At 34.1% G+C, this 21376-nt stretch overlaps 1 protein-coding gene across 1 annotated transcript; it reads left to right on the top strand.

Moving 5' to 3' along the window:
• The first annotated feature begins 1615 nt into the window (after positions 1–1615).
• On the top strand, positions 1616–20878 carry LOC148302099 (MTOR-associated protein MEAK7-like). Its single transcript, XM_088272161.1, has 11 exons — positions 1616–1822; positions 4028–4156; positions 11442–11574; positions 12797–12888; positions 13070–13260; positions 13923–14056; positions 15177–15323; positions 16435–16542; positions 17759–17877; positions 18988–19170; positions 20186–20878. Exons 2-11 carry the CDS (start codon positions 4028–4030, stop codon positions 20294–20296), a joined length of 1347 nt encoding a protein of 448 aa, XP_088128287.1. The 5' UTR covers positions 1616–1822; the 3' UTR covers positions 20297–20878.
• Positions 20879–21376: the final 498 nt, after the last annotated feature.

Here is a 21376-nt window from a genome sequence, read left to right on the forward strand (position 1 = left end):
ATATGTATATGTATATGTATATGTATATATATATATATATATATATATATATATATATATATATATATATATATATATATATATATATATATATATATATATATATATATATATATATATATATATATATATATATATATATGCTTGCCAGATTTCTGAAATGTTCAACCGGGACACTGGAATGTCCCTTACCGTATTTTTTCTACTTCTTTAAACCCTTATCCGCACCCGATGGTGCATTGGGCACTGCATAATATAAACACAGTGTTATCTTGATTGTTAGCACACGAAGGAAGGGTGATAAGCCCTCCGCTTGAGGTACCAGTCCAGGGTAATATTGAATAAATATTGGGGTGAATAAAACACCACTGTGTGAAATAAATGGTATTATCCTGAATAATCTTTCACAGTTATTTACTTTAAATTTTATTTTTCATCCATAATATAATTAAATTTTTACTGGGGCGTGCAGCAAATTGGTCTGGATACCGGGGATTTGTCTGAAAACCGGGATTTGTCTGTAAACCGGGACGTCTGGCAAGCCTTACTATACATGTACATAGTTGTTTTATTTAATACTTATAAGAAATGATAATAAAAAATCGCATGGACTGGATAATATGAGTTTTAATAATGGAATAAAATTTATTGTATTTTTTGTGTATTTTAGACTGAATTTATTCGTATTTATTGAAATGAAGATATAATAATTTATTTATGAAATAAAATAGTGCTGAAAATGATTTCAATTTCATTATTATAATAATTTATGCAAATTTATTTTATATTTTTGTTTTTCCTGCATGTAATTCAATAAACATATGATTTAAATAAAGTTCAATCAATTTTTTTTTACCTATATCACTCAAAGGCACAAGGCACCGCGTTGGATCAAATAATATCAACTCGATGGTCAATTCTGTGCTCCAGATTCTTGAAGTGGAGGGCACAGATGACGTGAGTGAAGGAGTTCAAGGTGAAGGACATTACTGCTTTATGGCAAAGGAAGTAAGGAAGACCCAGTAAGTAGGAAAATGGAAAATACTAGAAATGGCTAAGGCACTCGAAATTGCATACCCAAACCCGTATGTAACATGTCCACTTCTAATTTGTACAATATAAGTGCCGATGTGTGAGCCTCAAAGCCTTATATTTATGTGAATATAATAGTAAAAATTAAATATAAACTTTAAAAGATTTTTTTTCTGATTTGGGTGGTGGCTGTATATAACCTCCCGCCAAATTTTCAAATCGCTATCTTCGTATTGCTGATCACAATGTCCCTCTTATCAATAGAGAAACAGACATATCCTCAAATCACTTGCGAAAGCGAGATAAACGATTTAATGTCAAGTGTGACAGATTTATTGACCAATCATGAGGGAGGGTAGCGAAAACGAACGAAGCGAATCCAAGTACTACAAGTTTATTTAAAAAAATCTATAAATATATTTCTGACTTTATTTCTCAAGTGTAAACTAAAGACAAAAGACAGAGACAACGACAAAAGTGTGTTATCACGATAAAAAGAAGTAGAGAAATTTTTGTAGCGCGCTATCTTTCTCTTTTGATGAGATTACAATGTTCTAAGCTTGCGATCTATTCAACAGTCTATGGCGGGAGTAATCATGTGTTCTTGATAGGTGGTCGGATATTTTCTTTACTCGTTTTTCCGATAATGTTTACATTTTCTCGTGTTATTTCTAGTCGCGATTATCTAGTCATTTTTCGTGTATTCTAAACAAATCTCATGTGAAAATCTGTCGATTTCATTTTGAATATTACCATCGAGCGAAACGGAGTAACGTCTGACGTTTTGAAGGTAGGCAATTCACCCTTTTTTGTAAATAACGTAACCTAATTTTACTGTCAATGTCAAAATGTAAATTGAATAAGAAAAAACATATTGACAATCACCGCCTGGAGTATTGAATTTTAAAATAATAATTGCCGCAGGTCTTAGAGTATACTGTAATTATAAAATATAATTTATGTTTTAAATCGTTGTGAAATTGTAAAGCAAAAAGTTAAATTTGAAGTTGAAGTTCATTTTACAAATTTTTTTTTTCATTTACTACAGTAAACTTAACACTGTAGGATCTGGAATTTTGAAATGCCTTAAATAAAAAGCACAGAACTTCAAAATTTCAACTTATTTGGTAATAATCAATATAGAAGGAAGAATATTCTTAAATTTTAATGAATTTAATAAAATATAAGGTACTATTTTAACCCCTTTAAAACCCTTGAGCCTAAATATCGGCTTTTACAGAATAAGCAAAACTATCACTATATACGGTGAAACCTCTATCTATCGTTTTTAAAGGGACCTATTAAAATAAACTATGAATACGGTACCTATTAAGAAGTAAATACCCAAGAAGGTACTATCGAGTAAAGATACCCTCCTCCCAATCTGTATAACCAACCATTGGTAGGTAAAATTCTAAGAATACAGGTTTTAGATGTAAATAAATGTATTGATATAAAAAAAAGCTGTACACAACCAAAATAAAAATGTTATGCCCTCTCCGGTGGTCTGTCGTTATTGAATTTCGTGTTTGCAAATATCCCCTTCAATCTAATACTACTTTTGAGTATTATAATACACTATTTTGAGTGACGATGTGGAACAAAAAAACATTAGGTCAAATAAAAGACAATTTAATACATAATTTGTTTATTTTAATTTCATTTGTGTAGTATTTAAATAGAAATATACATTTTAAATAGCTGCATGGTGTTCAATTCACAATAAAATGTGCAATGAATGCATGAACAAATGAATATTAAAAAATATTTAGGTATAAATATGTATGATTCATTTTAAACACAACATTTAAAAACAATTTGGATAAATATGTTCAAATTTATATATATAATAATAAACATACATATATAATCAAAATGTAAGTTTGTTTTAAAATCGCTATAAATATTTTATTATAACTTAATTATAATGTCTACCGGTTTTGAAGCTAACCGCTTCTTTATCAAGACTGATTGATACTACAATAAAAACTATCTACTTAACAAAATTAAAAATATTTTATGCAATTGAGGACTTAAATTAGACTTACAAATATTAGAAATTAAAATGGCAATTAATAATAATTTACAAGTAATAAATACACAAGTAAATGATTTTTCTAAAAGTCTGTTATTAAATATGTTTCCAATCACTCATCATCTCTGATCCCTTTTGACTGTGACTGCCAATCCACACAAAAAAAAATAAAGCCACTTGAAATCTACCCAAGCTCCTTTGTCTAGCCGTCAAAATATCTCACGTATATGCAGCATAATTCAAACAATTAATATGTTAAAATGGTGATAGGGAAACGATCAATGGGATCTATTTTTGTATTAAATGAATTCGGGATAGAAGAAATAAACGATACATCCAGGAAAACGATTATTCGAGGAACGATAGATAGTGGTTTTACTGTATTGCCTGTACAAAACTTACAACAGAATTGTAGACACAATGGCTTCTTATTTCTTTTGACAAGCATATTAGAGAGAAAGAGAAAACCCTTATCCGCACCCCAATGGTGCATAGGGCACTTCGTCATATAAACGCAGTGTTATCTTGATCGTTTACATATGAAAGAAAGGTGATCAGCCCTCCGCTTCAGGTACCAGACCAGGGTAATATTGAATAAATATTACAGTGAAAAAATCACTTATATTTATTTGATCCTCAGAATGGTAGCTGAGCGTGCTGACCATTATGGAGGCGGACAATTTAACAAATAAAAAATGAAAATTTACTTCGTTACTTTTTATTTGACTGTATAACAAAAAAATATTTTATTTTATTTTATTTATATTTATGAATGTTTATTAGTTCATCTATCTTTTATTTAAATAAAAAAGTAAACTATAATTAAAATGTAACTTTGTTTTAAAATAACTATAAATATTTTATTATAACATAATTATAATGCTAACCGCTTCTTTATCAAGACTGATTAATGCTATTTTTGATATTAATATTATTAATTGATTATTTTTATAATTTCAGATGGGAAATGCCAGCAAGAAATTGGCAGAAAAATGCACAATTTTATCAAGAGATGAGCAGCCGATAGTGGCGAATTCCTTCAAAACCGCCAGTAAAAATTCTGACAGGATACGGGAGGATGATCTCATTGTAAGTAACATCCGTTATGTTAAAACCCCCATTGAATCACTGCTCATTCTCGACCCTTTGAACACTAAGGCGTTCATTGTACTAGCAACATTTTTAGTTCCTAAGCAATTTTTCTTCTTCTTCTTCTTCTTACCCTTATCCGCACCCGATGGTGCATAGGGCACTGCATCGTAGGGATGCAGTGTTATCTTGATCGTAAATTGCATGAAGGCAAGGTGATCAGCCCTGCGCTTCTTGTACCAGTCCAGGGTGATATTAAATAACTATGAGAGTGAGAATCGGCCATATTTATTTTGACCCTCCTGGGAATCGAACCCGGGACCTCCAGCACGGTAGCCAAACGCGCTGACCACTGCGCTACGGAGGTGGAAGCAATTTTTAGCCAAGAAATAATATTTCATGAAAGGCGTGTTAAGATGGTTTGGGCATGTAAATAATGAATAGTAAAATAAATTTATGATGTGAATGTGATTGGTAATAGGAGCAGAAGAAGACTGAGGAGGACTTGGCATAATCAGGTATGTCAAATACTCGAAATTGCTCAGGTCAGGAGTCGGAATAATCAGCGGGTATGTTTGTTATCAAGATAACACTGCGTTTATAATATGCATTGTCCTATGCACGGGTGCGGATGAGTGTTTGAAGAAGATGCCTGAATGTGGAAGAGGCGAAGATTGTGTGTAAACACAGATTGGTGTGGCATTCTATTCTCTCTGCCCACTCCGACGGCATAGCGCCGTGATGGTAAGTTAGTTATGTTATATATATATATAACGTGGTAATATTTTTCTTTGTAAATTGGGTGTAAATAATATGTAAAGTGGGTGTATATGTGTTGCTTTGTAATTTAAGTTTATAATTGAAGTTTATTCTTAATTTATCTTTATAATATTTTTCTATCTATCTATCTGATTCTGACAGTTCAGAATATTATATTTTTTCTATCGGATGTCTTTTGTTTTATTCTGTGCGACGCATGTGACATGTGGTGGTAGAACTGTTTTATGTAGGTACTATTTGTAAGTACTTAATAAAATGTATAGGTAGGTACCTAGGTATTTTATTACATATATATATATATATATATATATATATATATATATATATATATATATATATACATATATATATATATATATATATATATATATATATATATATATATATATATATATATATATATATATATATATATATATATATATATATATATATATATATATATATATATATATATATATATGTGTTTTTTCGAGTGATATACAGTCATATCGTGACTGTCCAAAACATGATATTATGATCAATATTTTATCATTGTTTGCACAACGTGTAATATAAATACAGTTACTACCAGATAAAACTAATTGTGTACTTGTACTACCATATTAAGGGTTACTATTTTCATAAATAAACACTTGGGTTAAAAGCTTTATTGGAAAAACAGGTGTATTAGAATATATGAGATAAGATAACACATAATCAATATGGAGAAATCAATTATTGCAGCATCCATTAATGGATATTAAAAATATTATTTAGACATAAAACTTCTTCTTTAGTTAGGACTGTGTCCTGTTAATCTCGGAGTCCGCTCCTGGGAGGTGGAAGACCAGCTATCTTTCCATCGTTTAGGTCATGGGTCGGCAACCTTTTGTTGTAAAAGTGCCTAATATTTTTCATGGAGATCAGTGCGGGCCGCACTTGCAGTAGGTTTACATACAATATTTATGTACAAATATTTTAGTTTTAAAAATAAAACGCTAAGTGTATATTTTAACGACATTTATTGTATTTAATAAAATCAATGAGATTCCCTTCGCTCCCTTTCTCGCTTCCTTTCACTCGATTGTGTATAATATCGTCCGTCATGTGCGTTGCGGCGAGAATCTCGCGGGCCGCACCAAAATGTCTCACGCGGGCCGCAGGTTGCCGACCCATGGTTTAGGTCATGGGTGGCCAACCCGCGGCGCTATTACGTGCGGCCCGCGGTCATGTATGAAAATTAGAAAAAAAAATTGTATTTTAAAATATATTTAAACTCATATTTAAGTTATTAAAACCAATCAGGATTCTGTATTTACATGCAGTGGATACTCATATATTCTGGTGAAAGGAAACTCAAATCTCGCACTGAGTAGCTATTGATAAATTCTTCTTCTTCTTCTTCTTATTCATCTTGTTGTAGGCCTTGTGACCTATTTTAGGGATTAGCCTCCTGCAATGTCGATTCCCAGCTATCGATCCATCTCTTTGGTGGTCTGTCCGGGAGTCGTCTACCATGGTGTTCACCGTAAAGTGTGATGTGGGGGAGTCTGGATGGTTCCATTCTCCTCACATGCGCATACCATTGTCTTCTTCACTGCCTTTCCCACCCAACGACATCATCCATCTCGCAAATTTCCCTGATCCTGGCGTTTCTTATTCTATCTCGAAGACTCTTGCTTGATATGCTTCTTAGAGTCTTCATTTCGGACAGTCTAAGCGCGTTTTTTGTGGCAACAGTGTCCGCTCTACTTTTGATTCCATACGTCATGATGGAATATTGATAAAATGGTTTAAATAAATATAATTTATAATATTGTTTGATTTTTGTGTCCTGATTTTGATTGTTAAAATTGATAAAAATGTGTATTACTACATTTTTAATGTGTGTTTTCTTCTCACATCTGGTTATAGTAATGTTTTTTTACACATGTATTTTGATTACTTCTGCATTCAAATTATTTATAATACTTACAAAAAAATCAGTCCGCCTCCGTGGTGTAATGGTCAGCACGCTCGGCTACCGTTCTGGAGGTCCCGGGTTCGATTCCCAAGGGGGGTAAAATAAATATTAGTGATTTTTTCACTGTCATATTTATTCAATATTAGCCTGGACTGGTACCTGAAGCGGAGGGCTGATCACCTTTCCTTCATGTGTAAACGATCAAGATAACACTGCGTTTATATGACGCAGTGCCCTATGCACCATTGGGGTGCGGATAAGGATTTTATTATTATTTTTATGAAATTTGTTGTAATACATTCTTTTAATTATTACTCTCTGTATGTGGCCCCTAGGTAAATTTTAGGTCATCGATGTGGCCCAGCGTGCAATTTGGGTTGGCCAGGCCTGGTTTAGGTGGTCTTCCCGGGGGCCTGTTACCTCTTATGCTGCTGTCTGCTGCTATCCTCACCACTCAATCCGAACTTGCTCTTCCTACATGTTCTCTCCAGAAATCCTTCTCACGGAATCCATCGAAACACATGTCACAGTAGATTTTAAGAAATAGCGGTATTTACTGAGTAAAACTTGAATTAAAAATGGATAGATTTTACCACAATGTGGCTGCCGAATCTATTGATAAAATTAAAAACTTAGTTTTTGAATTATAAATTCATACTAACAAAAAAATTATTCAGTGGGGTATTTAACGTGTCGGGTTGTGGTCCTGTGGTTAGTGTTGCGGACTCTTGAGTCATAGTTTTAGTTCAATTTGATACCTATTTCTAATAATGAGCTGCTAAGGCTCACAGAAATAATTGTTTTTGTAAATAATAAAACACAAATAACTTTTTTTTTATTTTTAAAAACTCACTCTGTAGGGTACAACCATTTCTAATTGATAGATTTATATTATCCACTGACACTTCGTGATGGAATTGCATTTTAAATTTATTATTAGATTAAAACCAATATTTTTAGCTTTTCCACTTTTTTATTTGACCAGCGACCGGGTTTCGTCGTTACCGACATCATCAGACTGGTGAGAGGCTATACAAATTGTTATGTTATATATAAAAGAAGGCAGGAGTTGATAACCATGATTTGATATAATTTTATGAGAAATTAATTTAATTTGAGTGAATTTAAGTATTGTATGATATTTAAAATATTTTTTATAAAGGTTTTTTTGTATTGAAAGCACGATTTTATATAAAGTTATAATAGATTTGCATTTTTTGTAAATGAATTTAAATTATGTAACGAGGTATCAGGAAATGCTGGTTGACGGCTCCTTCCACTAAGCTGTGGTTGTCCGGGGGGAGTCCGAAGTTCTCTGAAATGTAAATTTCTAATTGATGTTTTACTCAGTAAATACCACTTTTTCTTAAAATCTACTGTGACACGTGTTTCGATGCATTCCGCATCATTTTCAAACACCGTATGATGCGGAATGCATCGAAACACGTGTAACAGTAGATTGTAAAAAACAGTGATATTTACTAAGTTAAATTTTAATTAAAAATGGATAGATTTTACCACAAAGCGACTGCCCAATCAATTAATGAAAATACAACCATTTCATTACTATCTCACTACTGGAGAGATCAAAATAGAAATCTCTGTCAAATATTTGTTCACATTAGCATTTATGAAGTGCGTAGTGTGCAATATTCGCAGCGTAAACAGTTTACGTGAAATAAAATTATTTTGTGGGTGGAAAGTGGTGAACAATAACATCGTGTGCGGGGGTCTGGCCTATATCTTGTGGCGCCCAGATCATAAACTCAACCATTTGTTTTCATAAACAGTTCACCGATAATATTAACAAACCAAATTCTTGGATCTATTTATAAATTTGACACGCTTTTTATCCATGCATTGTTAGAACTATGGACACGCATTTCTGTGCCCTGATGTACCAATATAGATACATTCACACGATATTGTGTAAATAAAGTTTAAATAATAATTTAACCCTTATCCGCATCCCAATGGTGCATAGGGCACTGCATCATATAAACACAGTGTTATCTTGATCGTAAACACATGAAAGAAAGGTGATCAGCCCTCCGCTTCAGATACCAGTCCAGGGTAATATTGAATAAATAGTAGAGTGAAAAAATCACTCATATTTATTTGACCCCCCCTGGGAATCGAACCCAGGACCTCCAAAACAGTAGCCGAGCGTGCTGACCATTACACTAAGGAGGCGGACAAAAATAAATGAATCTGAAATACCAAATTATAAAGTATTTACAGCATTTTGAATGTGTCCAAATACTTGTTCACAAATCTGGATTATCTCCAGTGAGTTATTTTTTACATATTATTGTAAATGCCCAGACTTTTACATTCTTCTTCGTTTATGTTGAGAAGTCAAAAATTATGTAAAAAATAACCCCTAAATGGAGATAATCTAAATTTGTGAACATGTTACTCTATTTGTTCTCCACGAGAGAACTGCGTTTTTAATTTTGAGATTGTAAGTAGAAATGTTGAGAAAATTAATTAAAATTTAAAAAAACTTTTGTAACCATATTAAATAATAAAAATAAATAATAAAATAAATAAAGTATTTGAATACACTCAAATTGTTGTGAATAAATTAACTGGCAAATTAAAGGCTTAAATAAAAATCTAAAATGATGTTTTGAAGCGTTTCTGTAATAAGTAACCATTAAGAATTCCAGTAGTGATCATGTCTTTAAGAACAGTGTCCGTCGATGGTTGCTTCTCTTTGGAAGGGACAAGGTAGAAAGTGAATTAATTAAAGTCCAGGTGTAATTATTTTATTGTAAAACCTTTATATTGTAAATTTTTATCGTATCTATCTATTGTATATAAATTAATAATAAAAATTAAAATATAATAAAAAAATATATATTAACATGTAAGTATTTCGGCTCAACACAGGCCATGCCTAAAAAGTCGTAATACATATCGCTCACTCCTTTCAACAACGTCATCAATCAAAAAACTTGGTTTTCCAGGAGATCGTTTTTAAAGTTTAAAAATATAATACAATTTATTAAAAATATATATCAAGCCACGTATTGAACTTTTTACTGTGCAACAGATCTTTTTAGGTGAAACCTGAAGGTTTTTTCTCCATTTGAAAAATATTATGTATATTTAAAAAAAAAATTATACAATACCTTTTCTTCAAAATGCAAAAATAACACTTTCTGCCCTGTAGCGGGTAAATATTGAGTTAAAAATATGCCACTTTTGCTGGGATATAGTACATTTTCTGGGCATTCCGAAAACATGCACAACTGAAAATTGACGATTTTTGATAAATGACGTTGTTGAAAGGAGTGAGCGACATGTGTAACTACTATTGACTACTCAATTTTCGGAACCCCTAGATATATTGATCAAACACAGTTCACCACCGCCATCTATGTTGGATATTCTTCATCTTTGTTGAGATGTCAAAAATGTATAAAATAACCATCCAGATTTAATCCAGATTTGTCAACAAGTATTTGGACACACTCAAAATGTTAAATAAATTTACTGGTCAATTTTTTTTAATAAATAATAATTTAAGCAAATTTTAAATTGAAACAAACTAACGTAATTAATGTCTAACATATCGTTTTCGTATTCTTGAAAGGAGTGACCGATATAGAAAAATATATATGTATCTATGAAATAAATAAAATAAATAAATAAGTCCTGTGTTCTTTGAGATATAAAATTCTGGCAGTTATTTCTTATCGACATGACATTTAAGTATCTATTGTTTGTATTCTAATGGGTATAGTAAAGGTGAATGGATGTATGTGACTTGGTTATTTAATATCTCTTTATTGTAGTAATTTCAAAATTATTTATTTGAGGATTTCTAACATATTTTAATTCCTACCTTTACTAGATATGTTGGTAATATATCGCTCACTCCTTTCAAGAACGTCATAAATAAAAAAAACTTGATTTTTCAGGAGATCGTTTTTAAAGTTTAAAAATATAATACAATGTATTAGAAATAAATATCAAGCTACTTACTGAACCTTTTACTGTGCAACAGATCTTTTTAGGTAAAACCTGAAGGTTTTTTCTCCATTCGAAAAATATTTAGTATATTTAAAAAAATTATTAAACAATACTTTTTCTTCAAAATGCCAAAACAGCACTTTCTGCCCTGTAGCGGGTAAATATTAAGTTAAAAATATGCCACTTTTGCTGGGATATAGTACATTTTCTGGGCATTCCGAAAACATGCACAACTGAAAACTGACGATTTTTTTATTTATGATGTTCTTAAAAGGAGTGAGCGATATCCAAAATTAAACACGGTTATGGATTCAATTCTACTTTTATTAACATATAAAATATGATGTATGATAATATGATAATATGTGACCCGTTTCGTCTTATTAAGACATTTAATTTTGGATATACTACCCAACAATTCAATATGGAATTCTACCAACTGTCTGCAGTCCATCATAAATTTGACAAATGTCCTGTAATATAGGGTTAATAATCTCCAGTAAAGTAAGACAGAGTTGATTGGTTTGTGGATTGGTTTGGCAATATGGTAGTCGCTCATTCTGGCTGTATTTTTTCCAGAAACTATGGGGAAGTCACATGGATCCCCGGCTGGCTCAGTTCCTCTCCAACTTTTTGTTTGGCTACGGCGCCAGCAAGAAGAATATAGTGGAATTTCAGAGATTTGCCGAACTCTACGTCTTCTGCGTCCGAGGTAAGCTTACGGCAATCAGATTAAATATATCTCCATCTCACCACATTTCGAGTGTGTTCAAATACTTGTTCACAAATCTGAGTTTCTCTACTTAGGAGTTTATTTACATTTTCGACATCTCAACATACCTATGTAAATTAAAACTTTTTTCATTCATTCGAACCCTTATCCGCACCCCAATGGTGTATAAGGCACTGTATCATATATACACAGTGTTATCTTGATCGTTAACACATGAAGGAAAGGTGATCAGCCCTCCGCTTCAGGTACCAGTCCAGGGTGATATTGAATAAATATTATAGTGAAAATATCACTTATATTTATTAGACCCCCCTCTGGGAATCGAACCCAGGACCTCCAGAACGGTAGCCGAGCGTGCTGACCATTACACTACGGAGGCGGACATGCGGGGCTAACTTTTTAATGATCTTTAATACTAAAATATATTTTTGTTATATATTTTTTCAAGTGCTTTACCATATTACATTATATGCTTTACTACATATATACATTATTGAACTTTGGAGACTAGTTGGAGATTTTTTTATTGTATGTATTTATTTTATTATAAACACAAATATAATTTTTTTGATAATATGCCCTCACTGTGTTTTCCCGTGCCAAGGGCACATTTTACAAAATTTATTAAAAAATTATAATGTGGGAAATTTTTTTAAGCAATCAAATACGACGTGGCTGAATGATGCGATCTATTTCACATCTGCTCACTTCCATTATCCACTTATAAATAGTACTTGTTAGTAAATGTTAATTATATACAATATTATGTGTCGGGTTGTGGTCCCAGGGTTAGTGTCGCGGACACTTAAGTCAGAGTTTCTCTGTTCGAACCCACTCTACCACAATTTGATACCTATTTCTAATAATGATCCGCTTAGGCTCACAGAAATAGTATGAAATTGAAGTATTTTTGTAAATAATAAAAACGCAAATACTTCTCTTTTTTTCTTACAAAAAAAAAACTCACTCAGGAGTCGTAATAAACGTCGGGTATGTTTGAGGAGATGCATGAATGTAAAAGAGGCGAAGAATAGCAAAGACAGAGTGGTGTTGCGTTCGATTCTCTTTGCCTTCACCTGTGCGGAAGCGGCGTGATTGTTAGTTTTTTAGTTATAATAAAAATAGAAATAATTATCTTTTAATATAAAAACAAATATTAAAAAAAAATACAATAACTAATATTTTATGTAATTGATTCAAGGGACACTTGATGAAAGAGTAACAGCTCTTTACAATTCTCTAGGCAGCGATGCTGACGAGAACACCGAAATTCCCTATCAACTCATAAAAGAGGTAAGGATCCATCACCATCATAACCTGTTTCTCTCAAATAGAAACTTAACCTAACCAAATGATTGATTTTTTTATCTAACCTAACCTAACCAAATGATTGATTTTTTACCTAACCTAACCTAACCAAATGATTGATTCTTTTACCTAACCTAACCAAATGATTGATTTTTTACATACCCAGTTCTGCGAGAGCATCGTCTCCACGTACATGAAGATCCAGAAGCAGAGCGGGTGCGCTCAGTTCACCGGGTGGGCAGCCAAGGGGTTCACAGTGCAGAAGGAGCAAGTCCAGGCGCTGGCCGAGGGACTGTCGGCCGAGCTGTGCGCTCAGCCTTCCACCGTCAACGTCGGCTACAAGCTCATCGTCACCTGGTGAGCGTCACCTTCTATACTGAGCGTTCGGCAAGGATTTGGACTACCAACACCACCTATTGATGGACACAACAAAATTAAATTATTTATCAGTTACTAGAGACATCTATTGATAGATGTAAAGAAGCTTTTTACTAAGCAGACACTCTTATATGTATTATATGTGTGTGATTATAATCCAGGAATCGGACCTCACATACTAATATAATTTGTGTTTGATATATATGTTTATAATATGAGTTTCTGCTCAATAAAAAGCTTCTTTTCATCTCACCAATAGATCCGTCTTCTGCCCACGCCTCGTTGATCTTCTATTTTGCCTTTTATGATTAGGTGCAATAGCTCGTACTTCTCTCTTCTAAGCACGTGCCCCAGATAGGACACTTTCTGGACCTTGATATCAGTCAGCAACTGTCTCCCTGCTCTTGCTCTTTGGAGTACATTCACATTGCTGACTACATCAGTCCATGGAATGCTTAGCATTCTACGATGTAGCCAAATTTGAAATGCCTCTAATTAGTTCATAGAACTGATCTTGAGGGTCCACGATTCAACTCCACAAAGAAGTACTAACCAAACATAACATCTAACTATTATTTGCCAAAGTTTCAGATTGAGGATAATATTCTCATAAAATATTAAAATGTTTAATTTTCTTAAAGGTTACAACACAGTGTCCTCCTTAAGAGATTGATAGAGCATGTATTCAAAAGCCTTTATCATCCGGTAAAAGTGACCCGCCCGGCACACGAGGAAGATCATACTATACAATGCAGTCTTATCCCCATGCCAGTTGGTAAGTCCCTTTTTGTACTTTACTTTCAGACAGAGATGGAATGTATGTTAAAAATATTTTACAGCGGAATAACAATTTCTTAGCTGATTTGCTGATTTTTTTCATTTCAAATTTCAAATTGCTGCTTTCTGTTTTTATTTTTCGTTTATATTCATGTGTATTTATGTATGTATATACGTGAATGTATGAAAATATAAAAATAAAAGACCACTTATTGAGTTCATTAATGTAAACACGACTAGTTTCAAGAACTATAGATGTTCTCATCAGTATGTTTTTCACGAAACTAGTTGTGATTACATTAACATCCTTAGTGTGTTAATGATTGATTACATTAACACACTAAGGATGGAATAGGTATTTCTACCCTTTCGGTCGATTGATGCTTAAGGACAGGAAGGGTATTTTTACCTTCTACGCTGACCTAATCTCAAAGTCAAAAAAGAAGGAATTATTTAATGTTTTTATATGAATATATATTATGTACTAATCTCTTTGTTAAGGTCTGAACTATATGTACCTATCTCTACCGGTTTCGAAGCTACCGCTTCTTATTCAAGACTGATTAATACATTATAATTAGGTTACGATAAAATATTTATAGTGATTTTAAATCAATTTATTTTTATTTTTTTGACATCTCATCAAAAATGAAGAAGAATATGGAAGTCTGGGCATTTACGGGGCTGACGACCATCTCACCAATAGATGAATCTAGTGAAGTTCTAGTGATTCAAGAACAATGTTTGAAAATTGGTTCATATATATAGAACTTCCAAGAATTTGAGTAGTGTGATTGTCAATAATGGTTAGAATTGGTGAATGTTACACGTGTGTAAAGTGATCACCTAAACCAGCCTATGACGGTCGTCAGCCCTGTAAATGCCCAGACTCCCATATTCTTCTTCATCTTTGATGAGATGTCAAAAAAAAATATATAAAAATAACTCCTGTAATTGAAGATAATCCAGATTTTGTGAACAAGTATTTGAACACACTCAAAATGTTGTATTTTAAAACAAAGTTATATTTTAATTAGTGAATAAATCAAGTTGAAATTTGAACTGAGAACGTTGAAATTAATAGATTTATAGAAATTATATAAAAATGATTGAACCAGGATTGACATATATGCCGGACTATCCAGCCATCATAGACCTCAGCCAGCTGGCCTACATCGCGGGCCACCTGCCCACAGAGATGCAGAAGGAGTGGAGATTCCTCTTCTCCAGCAACATCCACGGAGAATCCTTCTCAACATTACTCGGTAAGGGATTTATTCTATTTTAATAAAAGGTCAATGTTCACTGCCAGCTCGCTAATCTGAATGCTCCGTAATCCGAAATGCGCTGTAATTCAAACGATTATCCGGCTCAGCTGATGGCAAATTAAAAAATTCGACCTTCTTAAGCCGTGCAAGCTTTCTACATAGCCATCAAGTAGAATCTACTTGGTCCAAAAATGCAAAAAAAACGTACTATAAAAAAATGTCCCTTACTGTGTTTTGAGTTTGGACAGCTGAACGGGGCTGAAGAAGTCGTCCAGAACACTGAAGAATTGATGGTTTTAAGACGAATGCGTGATTTAGCACTTGAACAGTTAGGTTTGCTGATTCATGAGAAAAATATCTGAATTTTTCAAGCTAAATAAAATAGTTAATTTATTTTATTATTCATTCGATAACTAAATAAAAATGTAAAATAAAGACTATTTTCGTAACTGAAATTTTCTTTTTTCTCTATATGAAAGAAAATGGAAGCTACGCAACCTAGTTTTTTTTTAAAATTACCTAACGTCCAAGTGACTCTGAAATCTAGCTTCGGCTTATGCAACACCGCTTATCATGTCCCTACTCAGGCTTCAACTTTATAAGTTTCATAGCCTATGCCTGCTCGTGAGTGGATTTACTCTTTATGTTTAAAGTTACTATAATTTCATGTAATTCATGAGTGAGTATGCAACCCAGGGCTTATGACCTGGCATTTATACACTTGTGTAGCATTAGCCATTCTGCCTGTTATTGAACATCCATCTTCTTCTTCAAACCCTTATCCGCACCCCAATGGTGCATAGGGCACTGCATATAAACGCAGTGTTATCTTGATCGTTAACACACGAAGGAAAGGTGATCAGCCCTCCGCTTCAGATACCAGTTCAGGGTGATATTGAATAAATATTAGAGTAAAAAAATCACTTATATTTATTTGACCCCCCCCTGGGAATCGAACCCGGGACTTCCAGAATGATAGTCGAGCGTGCTGACCATTACACTATGGAGGCGGACATACATCCATACTGCATTAATTTTTACTTTCTTATACTTCTTTCATTGATCCGTTTATTACTGTGTAAATTGAATTGTTTTTTTATTTTTCAAGGGAGAATTATGGACCAAGGACCTTCCGTTCTTATAGTGGAGGATTCAAATGGCCACATATTTGGTGGGTTCGCTACGCACAGTTGGGCTTTGAGCCCCAATTTCACAGGTGAGTCCTTATTTGTTTGAGTGCGCGTGGCGTGCTTTGTATACCTATACGCGCATGTCGTAACGTGTTGACAGTGTTAGTAGTGCGTAGAGATGCGGCAGTCGTGTCGCTACGCTAGCTATTGCGGTACATGCGATGTATTTTTTTCCCGTTTTTTAGATACCGTAGAACGAGGCTACTTGAACTTTGATGTGTTACTTGAGCCCAGTACAAAAAAGAGATTTAAATCTGTATTTGGTCTACAATAATGAACGTATTGAGTCAATAAATGTCGCCTGTCAGGGAAACAATGAATCATGTCGAAATATTCATTATTGTAGACCAAAGAAGTTGATAACTGGAGAAGAGTCACTGCTTCTGCAAGGGTCACAACCCTCAGCAATGAGGAATAAGACGGAGAAGAAGACCAAATACAGATCTAAATTTTTTTTTGTACTGGGCTCAAGTAACACATCAAAGTTCAAGTAGCCCTGTTCTACGGTACTTACTAGAGCAAAATATTTTAAAAAATGTTACATTTCAAGAACGTGGACGACCGAAAAAGACTTGGCACGATCAGATCAATCAGAACCTAAAATCTGGCGGTGTCAAAAGTCTGCGTAATCGGAGGGCATGTATGACTGGATGTATGGATGTCAAGGAGGCGAGGAGTATATGTCAGGACAGAAGAGTGTGGCGTTCCATCCTCTCTGCCTACCCCTACGGAGAAACGGCGTGATGGTAGTAGTAGTAGTAGTAGTTATATTTCAGCTTCAACTATGGTCAATAAAAGCAACATTTAGAAATATTTACATTATTCTTCTTCTCCGTCTTATTCCTCATTGCTGAGGGTTGTGACCCTTGCAGAAGCAATGACTCTTCTCCAGTTATCCCTTGACTGCGCTGCACGTAGCGCTCCAACCACTGAGGTGCCTGCTGCTGCCTTAATTTGATCGGTCCATCGTGTGGGGATCTTCCTCTCCCTCTCTTTCCCTCCAGGCTACCGATCACAACTAGTCGTTCCAGGCTATCCTCGTTGCCACGCGCAACGTGTCCAAAGAACTGGAGAATCCGTCGGGTACAGATATTGGCCAGAGTCAAGCCAAGCCATTTACATTATACCCTTTTATAAACCAGATTTTCATATGGTATACAAAATACATACAAAAATCACCAATGCGGAAGTTTTTAGCACCGTTAAGGAAGGGTTGATATATAGTAAACCTCTTTGTTTTAGGGGATGACACATCGTTCCTGTTCACCCTCGCACCCAAGATGAGGATATTCCCGGCGACGGGATACAATGACCACTACCAATATCTCAACCTTCACCAGCAAACTATGCCCAATGGACTGGTAGTTACTTCATTTTCTATACCAATTTGCACGTGACTCGGGCAAAGAGTTTGTGTTGCATTGATGAGTCCGAGTGCTGCTCGGGCAAATTATATTCCAACTTGGTGGTATTGATTTGCCCGAGCAAAATATATTTATGTACCTATTTGTTTTTATTGACTAACCTGAGCAGTGTTAGGGTAGTCCTGTTTCCAGTTGTTTGGTGATGATTTTCTGCACCGATGAATTTTCTTCTTCAAACCCTTATCTGCACCCAATGGTGCATAGGGCACTGCATCACATAAACGCAGTGTTATCTTGATCGTTAACACATGAAGGAAAGGTGATCAGCCCTCCGCTTCAGGTACCAGTCCAGGGTGATATTGAACGAATATTATAGTGAAAAAATCACTTATAATGTTTTGAAACCCCCGGGGAATCGAACCCGGGACCTCCAGTACGGTAGCCCAGCGTGCTGACCATTACACTACGAAGGCGGTTAAGTGACTGTTAACCGGATTCACGCGGCTCGCATAACCGTATGTGTTTTAACAAAACATGCCCCATACGCGGCTGACATAAGCGTATGTGTTTTTACTTTGCTCCAAGTTTCGAACCTCAGTTCAAATTGGAGGGATTTTTTCATGGTGTGCATTTTTGGATAAAATAATACGTCAATCCTTGGCCTTATGACATCTGTTGAAATATCTGACTAATAATTTGTAACATCACAAGGATAAATAAAAGTACAGATCCCTGATTTTTCTTGAGGTCGATAATTAGTCGCACCATAATCATGCCTTATATCTGTCTTACTCTCGACGCTACGCATTGCCAGTGGGTAAGAGTGACACATGATGCGTGCTTTGATTTATTTATGTTACGATCTTATTTGTTTATATTACGATATATTTCAAGAACAATGTGACACAAGTGTATTATAGAGTACCAAAAAGGCACAATGAATCCCATTGAACGTTTTTGTTTAGAAAAATAAATCATTTCTTAACTAAATACATGATAAAAGTAATCATTTAAAAAACGGCAAAATACCGCCGCGCACGGGCGTCTCTCAGGAACAAAGTTAACGCGGTTTAAAGGTTAAGTGGTTAATAAATGCATTTGTCTCAGATGATGGGGGGGCAGTTTGGGTACTGCGGGCTCTGGCTGGACTCTGAGTACGGACTCGGCCATTCTTCAGAGAGCTGCACCTCGTACAAGCGCTACGCGCAGCTGTCCAGGGACAAGAACTTCCACATCAAGAACCTGGAAGTTTGGGGCGTCGGAGAAAAACCTCTAACGGAAGAGGAAAAGGTCAGTGAAACCTCGTCAGTTCTGATACTGATACAGTACGCTCCCGATTTTCCAAGATGGATGGTGGAAAAAATCATGGATAATCGATTTCCTGGTTCATTCGAAAACATGAAAAAAATGTAAATGCATGATATTTTGCACTTGTTTTTTTTTAAAAGTATCTTTGGATTAGACCACAAAGTTGTTTGTATTAGAGGTGAACAAGATCCAATCATTTAGAAGATCCGCATCAGTGAATTCGTACACTGATACCAATATGACATATCGCTCACTCCTTTCAAGAACGTCATAAATCAAAAAACGTCAATTTTCAGTTGTGCATGTTTTCGGAATGCCCAGAAAATGTACTATATCCCAGCTAAAGAGGCATATTTTTAACTAAATATTTACCCGCCACATGGCAAAAAGTGCTGTTTTTGCATTTTGAAAAAAAGGTATTGTTTTATTGTTTTTTTTAAATATACTAAATATTTTTCAAATGGAGAAAAAACCTTCAGGTTTTACCCAAAAAGATCTGTTGCACAGAAAAAATTTCAATAAGTGGCTTGATATTTATTTTTAATACATTATGTTACATTTTTAAACATTAAAAACGTTCTGAAAAATCAAGTTTTTTGATTTATGACGTTCTTGAAAGGAGGGAGCGATATGTACATTGATATGATTTACGACCTTTGATCAAACAAAGTCATTTAGAAATTATTAGTACAATATCCAATCCAAATAACCTATGTATACACGTCTTCTTCTTGGTGTAGGCCTTGTGGCCTGTTTTTAAGAAGGATCAGCCGAGTCGAGTATCGAGTCCCAGCTGCCAATCCATCTCTTTGGTAGTCTGCCCGAGAGTCGTCTACCTTGAAGTTACCCGTGCAGTGGAATGTGAGGGAGTCTGGATAGTTCCATTCTCCTCACATGTGCATACCATTGTCTCCTTCGTTGCCTTCCCACCTAACGACATCTTCGATCTCACATATTTCTCTTATCCCTTACATAATATATTTTTTTCTGTCAACAGGGAGAAAGAAATGCCAGCGTTCTGGATGGAAATTACGAATCTAAAGCCATGCTTCGAATGGCTGGGAAAGAACAACACAGCGAGGGTCTTCGGGAAGCACCGCCTTTATAAGCCGCTCTTCATGACACAGACTAGGATCAAACCACTAGATAAATGCGTTCAGGGACAACAAAAACAAAATACATCTATATTTTGAAACAGTTATTGTGATAAACTGAGTTCAAACACATTTCGGACGGGTGTTTTTTAGGCCTGTGGACCGCCGGCGATGGGATTTGATAATTTTGTACATATAGTTAAGTCCTTAACAAAGAGATTGGTTCATAATATAGATATAAAAGCATTAAATATTTAATTCCTTCTTTTCTGACTTTGAAATGAGGCCGGCGCAGAAGGTAAATATACCCTTCCCGTCCTTCAGCATCAATCGACCGGCCGGGAAGAAATACCTTTCCTGTCCACAGTGTGTTAACATACAAATTATGAATTTTAGAACTTTTTAAATAAATTTTTTAATTGAATATCAAATTTGTCCAACAATAATTGTTTAAATGCGTATATGCTTAAAATACTTATAACAAATCAAATAAAATTATTGTAAAATTTAAACAAACCATATTAAAAAATCCTACCTTAATTATCTCAAATTATTTTTTGTAAAAGGTGTCTTGTTTTGCAGTTTCTTAAAAAAAATGCTTAGTTTATCTGTGTTAAAATACATCTCGTGTTTTCGATGTTGTAAAAAGTTTGTTCAAAATAATTTATAAAAGTGCTCTTATATATATGTAAATATGCAATCTATATTTTAACTGATAAATCTTGATCTGCATCGTCAATCATTGTGCCATTTCCAATATCCTTATTTGAACATTTTTGTATAAAATAAAAGTCACTAATTTGGACTCCAATGTATGCTAAAATCCATAGAAATTGTTTCAATATAGAAGATACTTAAATATTTGTTATGTTAATATGAAAAACAATAGTGTGTTTTTGCTATCCCAATCACCATGTTGTGACATTATCACCATGTATGTATTGCAATTATGATGTCTTTTAATTACTTTTATATATTTATAATTTAAGTTTTACTTGGTACCAGTATAATAGTGGTATTTAAATTAAAACTTAATTTAAAAATGGATGGATACTACCCCAAAGTGAGTGCCGAATCAATTTATCATACTTTTA

Source organism: Brachycentrus maculatus, unplaced genomic scaffold, assembly GCF_059751285.1.
Source record: "Brachycentrus maculatus isolate JH-2025_06_01 unplaced genomic scaffold, ASM5975128v1 h1tg000478l, whole genome shotgun sequence".
Taxonomy (NCBI): domain Eukaryota; kingdom Metazoa; phylum Arthropoda; class Insecta; order Trichoptera; family Brachycentridae; genus Brachycentrus; species Brachycentrus maculatus.

Bases quoted from the DNA above. Each gene is read 5' to 3' on its own strand.
- LOC148302099 (XM_088272161.1), top strand. From the start codon at position 4,028: ATGGGAAATGCCAGCAAGAAATTGGCAGAAAAATGCACAATTTTATCA. The intron at 12,889-13,069 runs GTAAGGATCCAT...TTACATACCCAG, and splicing joins CCTATCAACTCATAAAAGAG to TTCTGCGAGAGCATCGTCTC. The intron at 13,261-13,922 runs GTGAGCGTCACC...ATTTTCTTAAAG, and splicing joins TACAAGCTCATCGTCACCTG to GTTACAACACAGTGTCCTCC.